The sequence below is a fragment of the Mustela putorius genome, unplaced genomic scaffold, assembly GCF_011764305.1.
Source record: "Mustela putorius furo isolate JIRA1106 unplaced genomic scaffold, ASM1176430v1.1 tig00000738_pilon_pilon_pilon, whole genome shotgun sequence".
Taxonomy (NCBI): Eukaryota; Metazoa; Chordata; class Mammalia; order Carnivora; family Mustelidae; genus Mustela; species Mustela putorius.
The window spans coordinates 2,012,994-2,033,957 of NW_025421463.1; the positions used below are offsets into that span (position 1 = coordinate 2,012,994).

Genomic DNA, 20,964 nt, shown 5'->3' on the forward strand with positions numbered 1-20,964 from the left:
GACTCTTGATTTTGCTCAGGTCATGATCTTGGGGTCCTGGGATCGAGCCCTGTGTCAGACACAAAGCTCAGGGAGGAGTCTGACTGAGAGTCTCTCTCTCCCTCCCCCTGCTTAAAAGTGTTCTCTCTCTCTCTCTCAAATAGATACATAAACCTTTAAAAAAATAAAATAAAATTCTGAGTTTCCATACCCCGTGTGTTAAGTATTAGTATCCACCACATGAGCAAAATCTCTCTGGGATTCCTCTGCAATTTTTGACAGTGCGAGGGGGTCCTGAGACTAAACAGTTTGAGAACTGCTGTTAGACTTAACAATCATCCAGCAAGATCAGTGCAAAAGAAAAAAAAAAAAAAAAGGACACAAAGGAATTTATATGCCGTTCCCGGGGCTCCCATTTTGGATGCTGTGAACAAGCTTTCAGGGGTTACACGATGGAGCTCATTGGCTGTGTCCCCACCTGCGAGTGGGACCTGATGGCTTTAGATATGTCTGCGAGTGTCATGCCTAGTGCTGAAGAAGCCAGATCAGATCTGGCTGGCCGCAGAGCTGAACAGCAAGCCAGTGCCTACTGTCTACTCCTTGGACCGACGGCTCAACAGACGACGCAGTCTGTGGTGCGACCCGTGGGCTGGCACTTAGCTGGGGCAGAGGAAGGACCGGAGAAAACCCACGGGCGGCAGGCAGCCGGCTAGGACCATGCTCTCCAACGCAGACAGGTGAACCACCCAAATCCCCTCCAGAATGCAACCAGAGGCCCTGAGGACAGAAGGGGATTTGGGGAACAGCCTGCACAGCTAGAGCCCGGCCCCGACCTGGGGCTCACCGTCTATCCACCCTGACAGTTGCCCCCAGAAGACTTGCCTCCTCCCCAGCCCTGCTTCCCCTCCTGATGGGCCAAAGGCAGGAAGCGCAGAGGAGAGAGAAGGCCTGCCTGGGGGAGACGGGTGGGGGTGGGGGTGCCCAGACACCAGCCGAAGGCCTGGCCCTGCTCCAGCCCTCTGCCGGCCGCCCTGGGCGTGTTGTTAGACCCAGTTTTTTAAGAGACGCAAGAGATGTGAATTTTGGGGACGGCCACCTGATCTTAAACACTTCATTTAAAACCCGGCTCTCCTGGGGCGCCTGGCTGGCTCAGTGGATAGAGCACGTGACTCTTGATTTTGGGGTCACGGGTTCAAGCCCCACGATGCGTATGGAGCCTACTTTAGACAAAATAAATATCAAAATAAAGTAATAAAGCGTAGCTGTCTGGCTCCCATTTTCTGGGCTCAGGAATCCTCTGCTCTCTGGGGACCTCTGAACGCAGACTGTAGTTGAACACATCTAACTGTCCCAAAGGTGAGTTTATATGATCTTTAAAAAAAGAAAGCAAACCCACAAACTAAAGAGAATTCTTAGCTGGAGGAGACACGTGTGTGAGGAAGGCAGGGCCTCTGCTGGAAGCTGCAAGGGGACATGTGACCCGAGGTGCCGGTGGCAGAGGCTCCCTGGTGTGGGCTGCCGGCTGTCCCCTGGCCCAGGAACGCTGGCACTTGGCAGGACAGCCTGCTCCCTGGCTGGACTGTCAGCCCCGCAGAGCCGCTCGCCCTGCCCAGTGAGCAGGCTGCCCAGGAAGCTGCCGGTAGAGGTCATTCGCTGTGTGCACAGACACAAGTTCATGGTAATGGAGGACATGGCTTTGCCTCCTGTGAAAATCGGGCTCCCTGAGGTCAGTCTCCTCCTCACAAACGGCGGCAGGTGGCCTCTGGGGAAAGCAGCTGCGGTCTCGGTCCGGACAGAGAAGTGGGCTTCGTGGCCCGCATGAAACTTACCCCGCTCGGTTCCGGTCCCGGACACGCAGGGAGTCACAGAAAAACGGAGCGGCACGAGGATGCAAAGGTTCCCCGAGGCAGGGCGGTACTCTGGAGGGGTTCGTTAGCTTTTCACGTTTCTTCTCCACCATCGCCGACAGCCTGAAATACTGCTTCCCCCAACGGAACTCGCCTGGTTTCTGGCCTTTCCTGGGAAGCACTCCGTGAAGCGTTTGCTCATGCTCCTGTCTGCCCCCCGAATCCCACCTGGGACCGGGCAGACTTCCCACTGCCACCCACTTCCACTCCCCCTTGCGGAGGGTGTGCGGCCGACACCGCCGGGCCTGGCGTGATCTCACGGAGGAGCCGGGGCGGCAGCCCAGGCAGGGCTGGGTGGGTCCTGCAGGCTTCCAAAACTCACTTCTCGGGCTCTCTGCTGGCTCGGGAGACCGGGTCTCACAGGTCACAGTGTTGGAGAGAATTCTTCGGGTTTTACTTAATTTACAGTCCGAACATGACAGTGTTAGGGCACAGGCCTCCCATTTTGTCCAAGGCATAAATGTGAGACTATAAACAATAAAATAACTCAGGGGAAAAAGCGTATTTCCCCACATTCCCAACTTATCAGAAAGGCAAAACTGCTGCTTCTTACACATTCTTGCAAAATCCGCAGAGTTCCCATAGGAAATGGGAGCAAGACAGTCCCTGGGGGCCTGAGAGCTTGGCCTGGGACGGGAGGGGGTCTTGGTCTCACGCGGCTCCTGAAACCCAAGCTCACTTGATTACAGGGAGGACTGCAAGGGACAGGAGCTCAGAGAGGGAAAACCCACTAGGAAAACGCTCCTGGGCACCATCTGCAGCCCTGGACATTTCAGAAGAATTCGAAGGAGGTTTAACTTTCAAAAAAATTTTTTTTCATGTGACTAATTAAGTATATCCTGAGAATATCCCTTTGAGAAATACAAGGTATGTGCAGGGGAGTAACAGGTCCCCCCAAAGATGTCCGTATTCTAATTCCTGGAACCTGTGGCCATCACGTAACACGACAAGGGGGAATTGAGGTCACCGACAGACCTGAGGTTGCTGATCTTAAAATAGAGGAGCTGGGCTGGCCAGGAGCGCCCAACGCACTCACGAGGGTCTGAAAACGCACTGGGGAGGCAAGAAGCAGAGACAGAGACCGGAAGATGAACCCCAGCTGGCTTAGAAAATAGAGGACAGGACTGGGAGCCACGGACACGGGAGCCCCTGGAGGCCGGAAGTCCGGGGAACGGATTCTCCCCTGGAGACTCCAGAAGGACCACGGTGGTGCGGACACAGATTCCTGTGAGGCTCAGTCAGGAGCTCAGGCCTCCAGGCCACATGCCGGTTGGTTCGTGTTGTTCTAAGCTCTAGGTTTGGGGTAGTCTGAGCAGCGCCGGGCAGCTGGTGTACCCATCTCACTAATGCTACTACCTCTAAAGAACACCTATTTTGTCTCTGCCTCAGTGTCCCCAACATGCCACATGACTCTTCCACACCACCCACGTGCATTTAAAGGGCTCCAGCCCCCGGAACTGCGGCTGCGGCACCCACCAGCGTGCTCCCCCCTGGCATCAGCAGAGCCCTCGCCCTCCACCAGCGCCCGGGCTTCCCCTGGGGCGCGGCTGGGGGCTTCTAGTGCGCAGGAACCAGATGAGGAGGCTCCAGGAGCCTGGGAGGGAAAGCAACCGGGGCGCCATGCGACGGGACCTCCCGGCTGGCCTGTCCACGTGAATAGCCTGGGGCAACTTTGAATGTTCCCCCCCGCCCTCCACGCGGTCCTCCGGAAAAGCCAGCGTGGGACACAGAGCTGCGGAAAGCAAATCATACCCACGGTGTCTCTGAGTGTTTGTCTTTAAAATTTATTGGTGTGGTTTCCCACGAGGGCTACAAAGAATGGCGCGGACACGGTTCCTCGGCGAGAAGGTCCGTGGCCCCGAGCGTGCGCGGCAGCTACAGGAACCTGATCCCGGCTCCAAACTGGACACCGTCACATATCCTAAAAAAGCAAAGGGCAGACAATCAATGCTCACGCCCGTCATCACAACGCATCCCGGGCACCTCCCCTCCTGCCGCCGGCACAAGCCGTCGTGGACTCGGCCACTCTAGGCGGCGCCAACTCCGGCCCTCCTCTGCGGCTGCCCCACCCCGCCCGCGAGGATGCAGCCTCCTCCCCTGCTGCCTTAAGAACCAGCTTCCGGAGGCTAAAAACACAGTAGCACGCGGGGACACAGACCCCTTCACGGCCCCTCCCCCTCCTTTCCGGTCCCCCAGTTCTGACCCAAGTGGCAAAAGGAAACGAAGGAGCCAAGGCAGAAACGACATGAACAGTAAAACCCCTGAGGGGGAAATGGCTTTGTGCGGTTTCTAAGGCGGCCAGGCAAGGAGCAAGTTGTGAGGGACTTTCTGTGCAGAGCGGAGCGGGGACAGGAGGTGTCCTGGCTGGAAGGAACACAGGTGGCTGTGGAAGGCACGCGGCGAAGTACAGCACACAGTGGGGGCGGGGAGGACGGGGAGGCACAGGGAGCAGGAGGACGGAGGAGGAGGGGGCGGGGAGGACGGAGGAGGGGGGGGCAGGGAGGACGGAGGAGGAGGGGCGGGGAGGACGGAGGAGGGGGGGCGGGGAGGACGGAGGAGGAGGGGGCGGGGAGGACGGAGGAGGGGGGGCGGGGAGGACGGAGGAGGAGGGGGCGGGGAGGACGGGGAGGTCGGGAGGACGCAGAGCAGGGAGGGTGCAGGAGGGCAAGAGGAGCAGGAGAAATGGGGAGGAAGGAAGGGGCGCACGGAGGGTGGAGAGCTCGAGCCGGCCCAGACCCTAGGAGGGTCCCGCGGCTAAAGACCACAGCAGCATCCGCAGCCCAGCAGGGCTGCCCCTGCCACTTCTCAGAACCTGCTCCTGACCCGGGAAAAGGACGGGTGCAGAGGAGTCACGCTGCTCATGATCCTGGGACAAGCTGACGCTCTACAGGTTTTACTCTGTGGGTCTTCCTCCATGTGCTGCTGACGAACCACCGAGCCCGCGTTCCGAGAGCAAGGAGGAAGAGGGGCGAGGCTCCTGTGCCAGCAGGAGGACGACAGCGGGCCCCTGTGCCCAGACACCAGGGCACCTGCAGGCTCCTATCCCCATGAAGGCCCAGGCCATAGCCCGGCCACCCCTAGAAGAGGAGTCCCCGGGCCGCAGCCAACACCCGTCCTGCTGACGCCACAGCAACGCAGGTGCGCCGCGGGCGGAGAAGCACGGCGCGGGGTGGAGGGCAGACTCCTGCCTGGCTGCGCCCCTCTGCCCACCTGGAGGCTGTGCCCAGGGCCTGCACAGCGGCCAGACGTGTGACGGGGGGCCTGGCCCGGGGTCATCAGCGCCAGGAGGCCTACGCTTCATGGCAACTGCTATTCTGAATCCCAACAGCAGCCGACCGTGCATCTGCAGAACAGCGTGTGTGCCAGCTGGGGTAAATTTCCAGAAAAACTGGACAGCCAGACTGGTTCCTTCAGGGGTGCCTGGCTGGCTCAGTCAGTGGAGCATGCGATCTTGATCTTGGGGGTTGTGAGTTCAAGCCCCACACTGGGGCAGAGATTACTTAAAAATTAAGAAAAGAAAAAAAAAAAAGAATTGTTCCTACGTTGAAAGGAAAGTTGATAACTTTGTTGGCATAACCCCTGTGCCCTTGCCCAGTGTCAGGGTTTACAGAGTATGAACACCTGCAAGAAGTTTCTCTTTTTCGCCCTGTAAGTGAGTGAATAAAACCCCTGATCTATGAAGAGATTCGAGGCGGACCCCTGTCCCCGTCACCAGGACCCCCTGAGGGACCGAGGTGCTCTCTGGCCAACGGCACGAGGAGGGCCCCCGTCAGGACGGTGGCAGGCCCTTGGTGACGGCGGCAAAGCACACCAATGTCCTCCGACAGGCAAAGACCTACAGCTAAAGTCAGGGCTGTGTTTGTACAGGTTCTGCTCGAATCTAAATGATTTCTCTATTGCATACCACTGGGTCCGTAACAGGGGCCCACGCCTGCATCCCTGCCCGTGCCAGTAGAGTAGGCGCCCACCGAGAACACAACAGCGTGTCACAGTTATACGAGGCTGATACCACTGAGACAGCGTCACCAAAACATGTGTCCTGTCGTGGGTCTACCTCAGAGTTAGGTCGTCTGGGTCTCCCCGGGGTCCCCTCCCTCCAGTAGGGTCCCAACAGGCCTGGCTGTGTGCACCCTGGAGCCCCTGCCAGCAGCCCCCTGCCTCCCGCTCCACACCACGACGGCCACCATAGGGGTCTCTGTGAGGGTCCCACCGGCACCCTCCCACTGCTGAAGCCTCAGACCTGAGCATGGCCCCTCGGCAGTCACACGGGGACACCAGGTGCCGGCCAGGGACCACGGCGGCGGACAAGGCAGATGGGGGCCAGAACTCACTGGCCTTGTGCGTGTGCCCGAAGTGAAAAGGCCAAAGAGGATGAAGAGGGCAGCGGCCGGGACCAAGCGGCTCCCTCCCCGAACTCCCTTCTGCTCCTGCAGAATGACAGTCCCTGGCATTCTGGGCTTATGCGCTGGGCTGGGCGGCTCAGTGGCCTGGAGCGCCCGCCCCTGCAAGTCCCCAGCCCAGAAACCACCTCCCCAGGGGAAGCCCTCATACACCCTCCCCAGGCGAGATGAGTCTCTTTCTCATCTCCCGCTTCCTAGAGTGAGTGGTTCTCAGGACCCGCCTCACTCACCCCTGCACCTCCAGGGCCGCCGTCAGTGAGCCTGGCTGAGAGAACACGGTCAGGGCTCAGACACCGGTGCCTGCCGTCAATCCCCCCCGCACGAAATGCAGCCCGCATTTCAGAGCTCTCTCCGCTCGTGGAAAGGTCTGAAATCCTAATCGGAGTGTGTCTGCGTTAAGAGTGGGGGGAATCCCCAGGCGGGTCTCACACACGTAATCCTGTCCCGCCACTGCCTGATTTCCAAAATGAAGATCAAATTCTCACGATGTGACCCAAACTTCACACAATTCCCAGTCCGATGATGACGCTTCAAACACAGCCACGCATGGAGTCATCCAAGTCTCACATTCGGGATAAGCAGGCGGACCCTGCGTGGGGGACGCTGGACACAAAACGCATCTGCGGCAAGCAGCACGGTCGGGGTCACAGAGCAGAGCCCGGCTGGAGGGGAGGAGGGGCTTCCTTGTGTTCTGGCCTTTAAATACTGCGTGCACGGCAAGCTTCCTCCTTCCAGAGCAAGCCGCATCTGAAATTCGTCTCTGAAACAGATTCTTCCCGTTTAGAGAGAGCAAAGCTGACAGGTGAGAGGAAGCAAGCGCTCCCCGCAAGGACTCCGTGAACCAGGGGAAAGACGCGGGGCTCCGGAGCGGGGCAGCGATCCTCGGAGCACAGCGACATCCAGTGGCCTGGAACAACACTGCAGCCATGGGGACAGCAGCCGCGGCTGAGCTGAAGGACAGGAGGCCCACAGCCCCAGGGACGTGCCCCAAGTCACATGGGCAGGGGGACACACAGGGACAGGGCAGGGCTGGGCCTGCAGCGCCACGTCTGCTGCTCTCTGGAAACCGGCTGAGAGGGGAGTGGTCAGTTCTCCGTGGTCGACGATCATTCCGTGACACAGACACGATAGCCACGGCTATAAAGCCACAGGCACTGAAGTTGTCTTTGTAATAAAAAATATTTAGAATACATTTACTTACATAGCTTGCACTAACACTGACACAGTTAACCCAAACGGATCGATCGTCGTGGAAACAGCCTGTACAATCTCTGAGACAGGAAAGCGCGTACAGAATTCAAGTCCGAGGAAGATCTTCCCAGAAGAGAAGCACGGAGGAGAGGGCTTTTCTCTTCCCGCAGCGAACGCCCGAGGCGCAGAGAGAGCGGCGTGGGGCTCCGAGGAGCACCGCATGCCCACGTCCAGGCTCCCAGGAGAGGGGGGTGCTGGTGCTGGTGTTGGTGCTGGTGCTCGCGCGGTGTTGGTGCGGAGGCAAAGGCACAAGGTCTGGCCTCAAGCAGGCCTGGTCCTGCTGCCGAGCGGACCGCGGACCCCACCGAGGCTGCTGTCCTCGTCTGCAAGAGGGGAACACCCTCCCCTGCACAGAGCGGCTGGGAGGCTTCCAGAATGGTGTCAAGGGCTTAGCCGGGGGCCTCACAGGAGGCACGCAGTCAGTCAATGCGAATGATCGCCGTCCCTCCACAGAACGCTGTAACTGCTCTCAGAAGGGACCCGGGTCGGTCTCCCTCCGAGGGGGGCTGGTCCACAAGCATCAGTCTCTCCGAGGAGCGCAACAGTGTCTGCAGGTCACTCCACACCCGGGAGGGTCTGCCTTTCCGAGAGCCCCTGCGGAGCCAGGGGCACGTTATGATTTGAGAAGCGCCTGCTCCTGGGGCTTCGGCACCCACACCTGACTTCATCCTGGGGACACCCGCCCCTCTGATGCTCCCACTTAGCACCCAGTGGGGTGGGCCAGGGAGACCCACACTGTCTCCTGCGGTGGGAACACGGCCTCACAGAACGCAGCCTGCCACACTCCACTCACTTACCGGGGCCTGTAAACGTGTGCGGAATCTGCTACAAAGTTACCTAATGTGCAAACCTTGCTCTAGGAGAAAAACGCCCGTTTTCACGTCATTATCTCTGAAACCGGGAAACGACATCCCATCTGTGGCGCATCTCAAACACAGCCAGGGGCAGCCAATGCAGAAGCAGAGAGACAATGTCTCCGAAGGGAACGCGCTTGGCTTCCTTAGTGAAAAAGGCCCCAGTGAGTCTGCCAGGAGCCACAACACGAGCGGGCACCAATATCTACCGACAAAACGCTGCGCACCATTCTAAGGGCTTCCTGCGCAAGGATTCATTCAGGCGTGGTCGTGAGTGCCCACCCTCTGGGCAAGAAAACTGAGACCCAGAGGGGTTGAGTCACTCGCCCTGGGTCACACAGCCACAGAACGGCTGAGCTGTGACCTCGCGTGGATAGCTGGGCTCCCGCACAGACAGTCCGTGCACCCAGACCCTTTCCAGCTCTGGCGCGGTGCGGAGAACAGGCGCCGGGTGAAGGGGAGTGGATGGCGATCAGAGTAGCGGCTGGGGGCGGCGGCGCGGACGTCCCTGGGAGCCAGGGCAGCCCGGCGGCCAGAATCAGCCTCCCGGGTAGAGAGACCAGGACTCTGCCAGGGACTACATCACCATAAGGATTCTGGACGACAGATTCCCGAGCTGCACCAAAGAGCTGGTGCTTCCTTAAAAGCCGCTGAAGCAGCCACCCGGTAAAGGCACCACCACGTACCACACAGAAGCAGGAGACGGCAGGAGAAGCAGCACCGCTCTTCTTCCAGTGAGGACGAACTCCAACGTCCCGCTTGAGACTCGGGCTGTGACTCGGCCAGCACCACCCCGTGGTGGCCACGTAAGTGTAGACAGAACGCCGAAAGGAAAAAAACACAGCCTAGAGCCCGGACTGCGTTAGCGTGAACGTGACGAGGGAGGAACGGGCAGGAGGCCGACACGCCCCCGGGACGCACGTGTGAAAGCCGGACCATGACATGGTATTCGGAGGTGAGGCCTCGAGAGGTTCATTCGATTCAGATGATGCTATGAGGGTGGGGTCCCCATGGGGGGGGGGTCCCTGTCCTTATCAGAAGAGGCATCAGAGAGCTAGCTCGCTCTCTCTTCGCCAGGTAAGGACACGTTAGGAAGCTGGGAAGAGAGCCCTCACCAGGAGCCGGACTGGCCGGGACCCTGGTCCCGGACTTGGAGCCTCCAGAACCGTGAGACACACGCATCTGTAGGTCGGGCCCCCAGCGTGCGGTGCTCTGTCAGGGCGGCCCCACCTGATACGGATCCAAGGCACTGCTTCCGCATTTCTCAAAATGTATACAACGGATGCCAGATAAACCAAGAAATGGAATTTCTGTAACTGTAAATGACCTCGGCCATATTTTGCAAATCTTGCTCAGTATGAGGACTGGGGGGAGAAAGTCCAGGCTGGCAGGTTCCTCTGCTCCCAAGAGAAGGCTCTGGGCAATGAGTCCTCTGTGGCCAGGAGCAGAGCCTTGTCCCCTCCAACTCTGAATTCCTGGCCTGTAAAGTCACCCACCAGAAATACCTCATTCCATTTTTAACAAGCAGGATCCATAATGCCTTCTCGATTCCTCTGACCGGACCTGGGGAGGGGCCCCCACGACTTGGCGACAGAGAGTGCAACAAGACTGGGGGGGAGGGGACACGTCACATTTTTCCTCCAAACTGGATAGAGAAAAACCCAACGGAGAACAATTTGCTTTCATGGTTTTGCAGACTATTCCGTTTCTACTCCAACCTGGATTCTTAAAGGCACCGATAAAACGATTGACCATGTCTGCAACAAAACGGAATTGCTAGACGGTGCAATGCACCTGGGAGAAGAACCCCTAGCACCTACCTGTCCCCCTTCTGCACGCCCATGGGGACACAGTAATTCAGCTCCAGCCGGGCGATGTTGCCAAGCCTGAGGACGATCCCGGCACCGTAAGACCAGCGGATGCACTCGGCCAGCTTCCGGATGTGAGCCTTGGGGCCCTCCCCTGGAGAGAGAGAAGAGGATGTGACCAACAATGCGGAGCCCCTCGCACAGCTGTCCTCACACAAGCCCTGGCTCTCCGCCTTGCTGTGTGGCCTTTGGGCGCATTTAAAGCCGGGCCTGGACATTCAAGGAGAATCCATGAAGGGGGATTAGCACCGAAATCAAGGGAGGGCTGGGGAGCTGACTTCCCACTCAGTGCGCCAGAAGCCATCTCCGGGCCTGGCCCCTTCTGTCCCCTTTGCCTAGAATGGCATTGCCCCTGCGTCCGGCCACCCGGGAAGCCGGGCTCCACGCCACAGGCTGGTGGCCTCGTCTTCTGCACAGCGCTCCAGATACCTCTTCACGTCCCCCTGGCTGGAGGCGTCGGCCGTGACTCTCCTCCGGCCCCGAGCCCCTTGAGGGAGAGGCAAACCCAACTCAGCTCGGGGGTCATAACGGCCAGCGGAGAGCAGGCGCCCCAAAGACGTCTGCCATGTGAATGAGTAAGCAGATTTTGCAAGACCGCCTCTGATGGCGCTTTCTCATGTGTGTTTCATTCAACAACTTTGCTCCCCTTATCAGGCACTGTAGGAGAAAGGGAGGCCTGTTCCCTGATCGTAACGACGCCGTCATCTAACCGTGGGCAGCTGCTCGGGCGCCGCGCTGGGAACATGAGGCCAAGAGCGCCGGATGGTGTCGGGGCAGCCCGGGCCTTACCGTAGTTGAGGTTGCACAGGTTGCCGGCGTTGAGGAAGAAGTGCGTTCTGAACAGCTCCCCGAAGCCGCCCTGGCCCGGCCGGAAGGGCAGGGGCGTGTACACGTGCAGGCCGCCGGCCCAGTACGCCTCTCCGCCCAGGTAGTCGCCTAGTAGGGGAACAGGTGCAGAATAAGACAGAGGCTCGTGTATTTGGAACCACACGCGAGTCCAACACGCTCCACCAATGAGATGTGAGCCGTGAGCGGATCATACCGTGCCCGGGCTCCGCGAGGGGTCCCGTCTAACTTCCGGGGTCAGCCTCACTTTGAAGTCTTTCTTTTTCACCTACCTTGTTTTATAAACTTTCACTGGAAAGAAAAATGCTAGTGTAGCTTGTAAAAGAAGGACGTCAGAAATCAGGACTGTAAAATGGCTGGGATGAAACAGGTGAGCTCACGGACGTCCCCTTGTCCACGACTGCGGAGGACCAGATCGTGGCCGCCTGGCCGATCAGATGGTGGCCTTGGCAACCACTTCAGGGCCACGAGACAGGAGGCAGCACGCAGAATGGGCCTCTGCAGTCTCTGGAAGGCTCTGTACACACTACTCATCAAAAGGCACAGAATGTCTACTGCCCACCGGGTAAGGAAGCAGCGTCCATCCTCAATGTGTCCAGGGAAAAGGCTCGTTTTTGAAAGTTCATGACCACTTAGGGTTTATCAGTTTTTGCAAAAGGTTACTTTTTGACAAAATTCAATGAGACTATCTGCTGAGAGTATATAAATGAATTATTTCTTTAAAAAAATGCTCCTATCTGGTCCATTTTAACTATGACTAGCGATGACGTTGAAGCAACAAGAAAATAAAATAGCCCTGAATATTTTGTACTTTGTTGCAAAATACTATTTACAAAGTATCTTTGTATTCACTAATACAAAATGATGGCTCATAAGGAAGAAAAGTGAGTTTTCTCCAAGACTGACCTCAAGGGATAACCTGCTTGTTCACCTCAAGATCAGCTGTCTCCTCAGTCCCTGTTTTAGTACCAAAGTTCTAGAGGGACTAAAAATGGACAAGTAACAGGAGGTCAACTGTGTTTGCTTTTCATTTCCCAGGAACCACGGACCTCTTAAATAATCTTATTAAATAAAATAATTATTTTACTCTGGTCATGAAAGCAATACACTCATTGTAGAAAATCTGGTAAGTGAAGGAAAGTAGAAAAAATGGAAAGTATCCTTCAATTTCTCCTATTCGGAGATCGTCAGCTAACATCCTGGTGCCTTTCATCCAGTGAAGTGTGATGATAACTGAGAATAAAAAAGTGTGAGTCATCGCATATGTACATACGTGGATATATACTCTAGTCCTGCTTTAAAAGCTTCATATGTCATAAACACTGTCATCTAATATCTTCTATTGTTTGGAAATGTGATTTGAATTTTCTTTTAAAGATTTTATTCATTTATTTGTCAGAGAGAGAGCGAGCACAAGCAGGGGGAGCAGCAGGCAGAGGGGGAGGCAGGCTCGCCACTGAGCAAGGAGCCCGATGTAGAACTCCATCCCAGGATCCTGGAATCATGACCAGAGCCGAAGGCAGAGGCTAGAACGACTGAGCCAGCCAGGTGTCCCTGGAAGTGGGACCAAGATGCCTGAATCATTCCACAGGTACCACACTTCCCTAATCCTGTCTACTGTCACACTGGTGTCTAATTTCTTGCGAGCGTTCGTCAGTCTGTTATAAGTCTCCTTGCACACACACATTTAAAACCTTGTCCTGCAGTAGAATCTACATACAGAAAAGCACGCACGTCCTAAGTACACTCCTCAGTACACTTCCCTACAAAGACCCCACATCGCCAGAGCGAGCACCAGACTGAGACTTGGGCACATGCAGCCCCAAAGACTCCACTCTCCTTGCTAACCCCGGCCCTGCTGGCCAGCAGCATGGATCGTTCTCGCCCATCTCGAAACTTCATGTGGGCCCAGCTGCACCTGACGCCTCCTCTGGGGCCGCCCTTGCTGTTGCTGGTCCTGCAAGTTTCTGACACTGGTTCGTGCCATGTTCAGTCCGTGGCTCTAACCCCGCTCACCCGCCTCACTACGGATCAGTCCACGGTGTGAAGATACCACTATTTATTTGCTCGTTCTAGGGTTGATGGGCCTTTGGGTGTCTAGTGTTCAGCTTGGAGCTATTATTATTGTGCTCATGTATTTCAGGCTCCTGATACACACTGTCAAACCGCTTCCACTAAAAGGGATATAATTTACTCTCCTGCCCGTAGTGTCTCACCGATGGCCTAGCATGGTACTAAGTGGAACATTGTCACGTTTTAATTTTCAGGCACATGGCAGACTCCTACACTTCCACATAGTCACTGTATACTACTTCCTTACAAGGAAAAAAGAACAAAACCATCCCTAAGACGTTACTTCTCTTTAAAAAAAAAAAGACATACTAAAAAAGCACCCTAAAAACAAATGACAAGAAATGTGTGTTACGTACAAAAATTTATGCACCGGGCAGTCATTATAAAATGGAGCCAACAGAGATGTTAAAAAAAAATGGTTCAGAAAATCAGGGTAGGATATTTTATAATGGAATGGTGTGCAAACATTTAAATGATGTTCTGGAAGATTTTAAGAACATGTGGAAATGCCTTGGATAGAATGCGAAGTGTCAGAAAGGGATCCAGGAAACAGGGATGATTGAAACAGGCTTTCCAGAGAACAACATAAAGCTTCAAAACCTTGCAAACCCTTTGATCTAGGGATTCCACATCTAGAACGTTATGTTATAAAATAAAACTTAGAGATGAGCACAGGTTATTCAGATACAATGTTTTATGATCATAAGGAAAGAGAAAGCCTAAACGTCAGACACTTGGGATTTGGTTTAAAAAGATGCCACTTTGGCAACAAGATGAAACATGAAGCCATGGAAAATGATAGAATTTTCCTCTCTCTGATTTGCTGCTGGCGGGGAATGCACAACGGTATGGCCATTCTGGAAGACAGCCTGGCAATTTCCTACAAAGATCATGCACTTCACTGAGTGCATGCGATCCAGCAACCACTCTAACTTCCGGTTCCCCAAATGAACTGAAACTTTATGTCCAAACAAAAACCTGCATGTGACTGTTTGTATCAGCCTTATTCATGACTGCTAAGAACTGGATGTGCTGGATGTGCACTACCCAGACGGCCTTCCCCGGGAGGTGAATGGGTAAGCAGAGAACGCACAGTCGTGCGACGGAGTGTCGTTCAGCGATCTAGAAACAGGAGCCCTCCTGCTGACGTGTGAGGACGAACCTTACACGCCTGCTGCTCAAGAAGGCCATCTGAAAGGGGCACATACTGTAGGGTTCCAGCTATGTGATACTCTGGCAAAGGCAGGACTGAGGGGAGAGGAAGCAGCTCGGGGTTGTCAGGCAGGGAGCGGGGGCAGGAGGGAGGAGTCCGTGGAGCACGGCGGGGAGGGCGGCCGGAGAATTGGGAAGGTGCTGCCATGGTGGGTCCGGGCCGCATGGAACCGCAGAGCACAGAGAGCCCGAGCAGGAACCGTGGGTGCATTCAGTAGTCACACGCCGATACTGGCTCACAGAGACAACAAGCGGGCCTGCCTAACGCAAGACGCCAATCACGGAGGACACCCGGGCGGTGTCCACGGAAACTCGGGTGATTTCGGCCCAGCTTTTCTGTACACCTACAGCTGTTCTCACCACCCATTAATCCAGCCAAGTTACAGGAGCTCAAGAAGATGAAATAAACGGTCATTAAAGATGATGGAGCACTCACTCCCGTAAAAATCTCTGTCCTATGTGCGTTACTAAGGGCAGTGGGAGAAGCAGGTCAGGACGCAGCCGGGAAAGTACCAAACTCGAGCGCAGACGCGAGCCTGCTTAAACAGCAAACGCTCCTGCACTGCCGTCGCCGGGCAGTGAGGTCACGGGTCGGAGCCGGGCACTCTTTGCTTGGATCTATTTTTTTCATTTTTCTACAGGTCCCTCGACAGGTATCTGTCCACGCCTGCTATGTGATAAGTGTGGCCTTAGGTGCCGATTCCATGGGGGTGAAACACGACGTCTGTCACTGTGGTAACTGAAACACACATAGCTACCCTGGACCAGGACGCTGGGAACCGGACAAACCCACTTACACACGAGCTTCCCCATCAGCCCGGTTCTGCGAATGTGCTTTCTCCTTCTGGTTTTTTTAACCACACTTTCTTCTCGCTAAGCCCCCTCATCATGAGAACACACAGTATGATCCACACAGCCTACAAAATCCGTGTTTACTATTTACGTTACTGGTGAGGCTTCTGGTAGGTGCCCCTGGCCTTCTCCCCACTCTGCTGTGCAAGGGTCTAGGGTCACCCTATCACAAATGAGATGTGACCCTCATCTCGGCGTAGCGGACTTTTGGGGAAAGACTCACCTTCGCTCTGTGGCCCCACGCTGTGCATGCTAAACCCGCGCACACTGGTCGGTCCTCCGAGGTAAAACCTACAACGGAACGGCAGAGGTCAGAAGAAAGCCACCAGGTGGAAACTACAAAATACAGTGAAGTGCAGAAAACACACAAGTGAGGCTCATGTTTGGTACCGGGTTGTCACCGACACTGTCCCACGGCAGAACTTTTAAGAACTGGGAGGAGGCACTGGAGTAGGCGGACTTTCAAAAAAATCCAAACCACAATCTAAACACTTCAAGCTTCTGGGGATGTAAGTGACAGAAAAGACAAAACTAAAGACCCTTCTTTAGAAAAGAGGGACACGCGGACTGTCTACTACAAAGGAATTATCTGCCGTCAGTGAGAATTCATTATGTAACAGCTCTGTTATAAAACGGCCTCCGATGTGTTCACACACAATGTTAAGTTAAAAAAAGGCAAGGTAAAAATTATTTAACAGTATGATCCTGATTTTACAATAAGAGGAAAATAATACTAGAAGAAAACAGACCAAAATAGAATTACTGTTACTCTAAATGGTTTTTTTTTTTGTATTTTCTACAGTGAGCATATAATTAGAAAAAAATTATTACAATTAAAAAATGAATTCCTTGTGTATTCCTAATGGACTGGGTTATCACACTCTCAAGAAGGGTATGTGAATAAAATTAAAGGCATATATTAACAATTACTTAGAAACCCCCTTTCTGTGAAACCTAACACCTTACTGGAAGTCAACCCTAGGCCATGCTGAGTACTGAATAATGAGGGAAGTGGTGTGTGCTCTTTCCAGTGGGGCTGCCCCGCCGCGGTGCCCCCTGGCAATGCCACAGCTGGCTGCAGGAGGGGTCCACACTCCCGCAACAGTGCGGGGGGGGGGGATAGGGCACTATTTCTCCCATTTTCAAACCACATAAAGCCTCGATGAATGTATTCGTCTGAACCCGAGTTTAAAAGTCTAAAATGTGTTTTTAACATTTGGGATTTCGAAGCGATGCCTTTCTGAACGCCTCATTAACATTATGGAAACAAACAGCAAGCTCCATTTACTTTTTTAAAAAAATGATAAATCCCACCATGTTCTTTGGAAGTGATTAAAATGATCCAGGAAGCACAAAAGAAGTCCTCGCCCCCTTCCCTCATCGGCCCACCGCCTGCCCATCTCCAGAGCGGACGGCTATCACTGGGTTGGTGGCCGACCTTCTAGACCCCTCGGTGCCATCCATGCAAACACAGACATGCGCAGGGGAGCTTCTGCCGGGTGCAAAAGCAATTCACTCGACGTGAGCACGTGACAGTTTTAACTCGTGGGTGTCCACCTTGTTCTCACTCATCATTACAGTCTCTCTGAATGCCTGTGTTTGAATTTAATAACCCTGTGTCGGCAGTTTTCAAATTCCTGCGCTTCTCGACGGTGCTACGATGGACATCCTTGTACATGAACCTCTTTGTGTTTATAAATGTATTTCTGCAAATTAAATTCTTCAAGGTGAAAGTGTTGGATCCTAGAACTTAAAAACTAAACATTTTTATACTTCAAACTGTCTCCCATGAACGAGGCTGAACTACTTTAAACTAAAACATTTTAACTAATGCAAGGTTAAAAGAAAAAAAGTTTCTTGCCCTCAAGAACAATTACTAGTATTTCAAAGCCAACAAACACGATTTCATCCTCTGCTGACAAGAGTATAAATTGCTGTAAGTTTTCTAAAAAGTACTCTCCCACAACATCTTGATAAGCTTCAAAACAACGTTCATATTGGGACAGCACTTCCACATTCAGGAATCTCCCCTCAGAAAATAAAGTACAAAATGTGACAGAGTCAAGCTTATAGGGTTACTTACATGCAAATAATGAAAAATTAAAATGTGGCTTTTGAATAATTTCTCATGACTTGATGAATAGGTTTACTCTTTATTTCTTCAAAACTTTTTAAAAGGCAGGGAGAACAAAGCGGCACCTGGCTGGCTCAGCAGGTAGAGCATGTAACTCTTGATCTCAGGGTTGTGGGTTCGAGCCCCACACTAGATGCAGAGATCACTTTATTTATTTATTTATTTTTAAAAAGATTTTGTTTATTTATTTGACAGTTACATGTAGGCAGAGAGGCAGGCAGAGAGAGAGGAGGAAGCAGGCTCCCTGCTGTGCAGAGAGCCTGATGCGGGGCTTGATCCCAGGACCCTGAGATCATGACCTGAGCCGAAGGCAGAGGCTTAACCCACTGAGCCACCCAGGCGCCCCCAGAGATCACTTTAAAAATAAAATCTTTAAAACAAAAAAATTTTTTTTTAAAGATTTTATTTATTTATTTGTTAGAGAGAGAGAGAGTGGGAGAACACAAGCAGGCAGAGAGGCAGGCAGAGGCAGAGAGAGAAGAAGGCTCCCCACTGAGCAGGGAGCCCGATGCGGGACTCAATCCCAGGACCCTGGGATCATGACCTGAGCCGAAGGCAGCGGCTTAACCCACTGAGCCACCCAGGCATCCCTAAAACAAAATTTTAAAAGATTAAAAAATCAGGGGCGCCTGGGTGGCTCAGTGGGTTAAAGCCTCTGCCTTCAGCTCGGGTCATGATCTCAGGGTCCTGGGATCGAGCCCTGCATCAGGCTCTCCACTTAGCAGGGAGCCTGCTTCCTCCTCTCTTTCTGCCTGCCTCTCTGCCTATTTGTTATCTCCGTCTCTCAAGTGAATAAATAAAATCTTTTTTAAAAAAAACCTAAAAAATCAAAAGCAGAGAGAACACAAAAGTGTATGCAGATTACAGTACATCAACAACTTGATACAGAAGTGTGCGTAAATTTACATGTATGCACGTGCACAAAGCCAATAACAGACTCAAAGGAAATCGTCCCAAATATTACCTCTGCTTCTTATTGAGCAGGATTATTTTTTTTACTTCCTTAAATGTTTCTCTATATTTCTGCGATGCATGTGAACTGTATTCCTTCATGCTCAAAAGAGAATGTAAGATTTTCCACATTATGAAGTTAATTCCCTCTTTCTCAAAAAAGCAAAAACATAAGCATGAAGTATATTGGATATTTTGAAGTTACCTGCAACAGAAAAACTGGAGTACAATTTGAAATATCTGCTCTCCTAAACAGTGAAGCTTCTCTAAAATAAGTTGTAAGGAAACAACCCAAAAGAGCCAAAGGTGAGCATCGGCAAGTCACCCACTCACTGGCCCCTCCTCACCTGTCTGCAATACTGGACGGTTTCTCGCCGATGGGCACCAACATCCCGCCCCAGAGAGATGCTGAGAAAACCTGCGGAGACACAAGCAGACGGTCATGTTCTTGGGTGCTCCTGCCCCGCGGCCGGCTGGCACACTGAGGTCTGGCTGCAGGCCCTCTGGTGTGGAGCCCTGGGTCAGAGCGTAGGGGTTACAGGCCAGAAACGGGACCATGTGGCTGAGGAGCCGCAGTTGATGGTGTTTTGTGGATATTTTTAAAACCAGAGACTTCAAATTTCCCATGAAGACACAGCAAACACAAGCACTCACCCAGCCCCACGCCCAGGCAAGGCAGGGGTTCTGCGGCTTCCATTCCAACGCGGGGCAGCCCCCCGCTTCCACATGGGCCAAGGCTGAGCACAGTGGGGAAATGTATGCTATCCGGCCGGGGCGGGGGGCAGCAACGCTGTCCCGTAGCCCCGGATCCTCAGCAGGCCCGGAGTGCGGCCTGCAGCCCTTCCTGCTTCCCCCCAGGTGCCCCCACCACTGGCCCTGATGGTGACACCACACTGGGCCTGCCTCCAAACAGAGACTAGTTTCAACCAGGGGCCCCAAGCCCTCTGCCATCTGGTCCCACCTCGGTCCTCCCGCGCGGTCCCTCTCCTTACTCTGTCTGGTTAGGGCAGCCCCCCGGCTCATCCAGGAACGAGCTGTAGCTGCTGCCCGGACAGCCCACCTCGGGCTCCCTGAGCAGGTTCCGGGCTGCGCCGCCCCATCAAGACGCCTTCCCCGACTGCCTGCGGTAGACCTGCACCCGCTCTGGGCCACTTCCTTTTTACTCTGTTTTAGCATCTTCCGACCGACCACTTGCCACCTGCTCAACTGTGCACACACGTGCTTGCTCGTGGGTCTCCCTTCACCAGAACGTGAGGGAGTGGGAACCATGTTTTACCGACTGAGGCAGGGCTCAGGCCCCGACAGGGCCGGGCAGCAGACGGAGATGTAGGGGGCGGATGGGGAGGTGAGCGGTTCCCAAAGAGCACAGGGACTGGAAGGACACGCAGGAACCCCGATCTTGGTCTGGAGATCAGAGGAGCTCTATAGGAGGCACGCCGATGCCGAAGTCTTAAAAAGGCAGGGAACGTGGGGCCAGCGAACAGCTGAAGGAGGGGACCTAGAGCCAGCAGGGGACAAAGTACAAGTGCCTGGAAGTAGGAGAGGCTCCTCCTTTCAGGAAACGAGAAGGAGTTTAGCAGAGCCAAAGCACGGGGCGGGGGAGAGAGACGAGACCCAAGACTGCGCGACGCCAGTAACCCCAGCTGCACGCGGCAGAGCGGTATTGGAAGGCCTGTACCTCGGAGACCAGCATGTCTGCGGTGGGAGACGTGCACCAGAAAGGGACATCACCACCAAGGTGAGAAAACGCAGTGTGGGGTCTGAGTGACACAAGACACAAGGCCGGGTGCTCGGCCGCCTTCAGAGTGAGGACTCCTCCGAGCAGTTCCGGGGGTCAAGGGCAGCTGGCGGAACAGCCGCGCCAGCCAGTGGAATTGGGAGCCCGGGTGCAGGGTATGGTGAAGGGGAAGCGGACACGTGGGAGGAAAATACAGTCATGATGGAGTCCAGGGGACAGCATCGAGCACGGTGGCGAGGGCCGGGGAGGGGACCGGGAGGAGCTCGACGACTGGACAACGCGGGAGCCTCTGGACCAGCAGTGGTGGGGGAAAGGCAGGAACCAGAGTCAAGGAGTGATGACGCCAGGACCGACTGGGACCAGTGACAAGTGACGTTAGAAGTCGACACGCGTACCATTTCATTAAAACTCACTCCTCGCCCCGAGTTTTGTGGTAGAGAAGGGCACAGGTGGTGTGTGTGTTGTGCGGGGGCAAGAGAGTTGTCCCCAGTCACCCCGGCTCTGGGAGGCCTGGAGAACGAGCCAGGGGCTCCTGTGCCTCCGTGAGAATCAGGTCACTTACTCCTCATTCCTGAGCACATCAGGAGAAACCAAACCAAACTGGATTAAAGATTTACAAAGAAATTCCCAGAAGCGTCCAGAGCCCTGTAGTCTCAGCAAAATAAGGAGAAGACTCGGAATTTCTATGGAAGGGACCTCAGAGGGAAAGGACGAGCATTCCTCTGACTTCAGGACACGTTTCCACAACGGCCCCGAGCTGACAAATGCGGAAAGGGCTCTCCTGGGGTCCCATGTAAAATGACTGACGGGTTCCCCTTGAAGAGAAAAGCGATCACTTCTCCCCAGAGTATCCTCCATTCCGGCTAAACTGAGAAGATCCCGCACGTCAGGTTCAGGCA

The 20,964-nt window shown here is 54.2% G+C and overlaps 1 protein-coding gene across 4 annotated transcripts in view; it reads right to left on the reverse strand.

Annotated features, from left to right (window-relative positions):
- Positions 1–3,650: 3,650 nt before the first annotated feature.
- The window catches only part of SAMM50 (SAMM50 sorting and assembly machinery component), a 34,096-nt gene continuing 16,782 nt past the window's right edge, over positions 3,651–20,964 (reverse strand). For 2 of the 4 annotated variants that reach the window (XR_001176274.2, XR_006607783.1), the window contains 6 exons: positions 18,675–18,745; positions 15,466–15,533; positions 11,049–11,195; positions 10,212–10,353; positions 9,078–10,036; positions 3,651–3,807 (listed from right to left, as the gene is read on the reverse strand). Coding sequence is in view for 1 of the 4 variants with exons in the window: in XM_004771159.3 (XP_004771216.1) it covers positions 3,762–3,807; positions 10,212–10,353; positions 11,049–11,195; positions 15,466–15,533; positions 18,675–18,745 (474 nt within the window). In the remaining 3 variants the exon portion in view is untranslated. Of the gene's footprint in view, positions 3,808–7,426; positions 8,132–9,077; positions 10,037–10,211; positions 10,354–11,048; positions 11,196–15,465; positions 15,534–18,674; positions 18,746–20,964 lie in introns of those variants that run through there. The other 2 variants (XR_001176273.2, XM_004771159.3) reach the window with 2 other exon arrangements.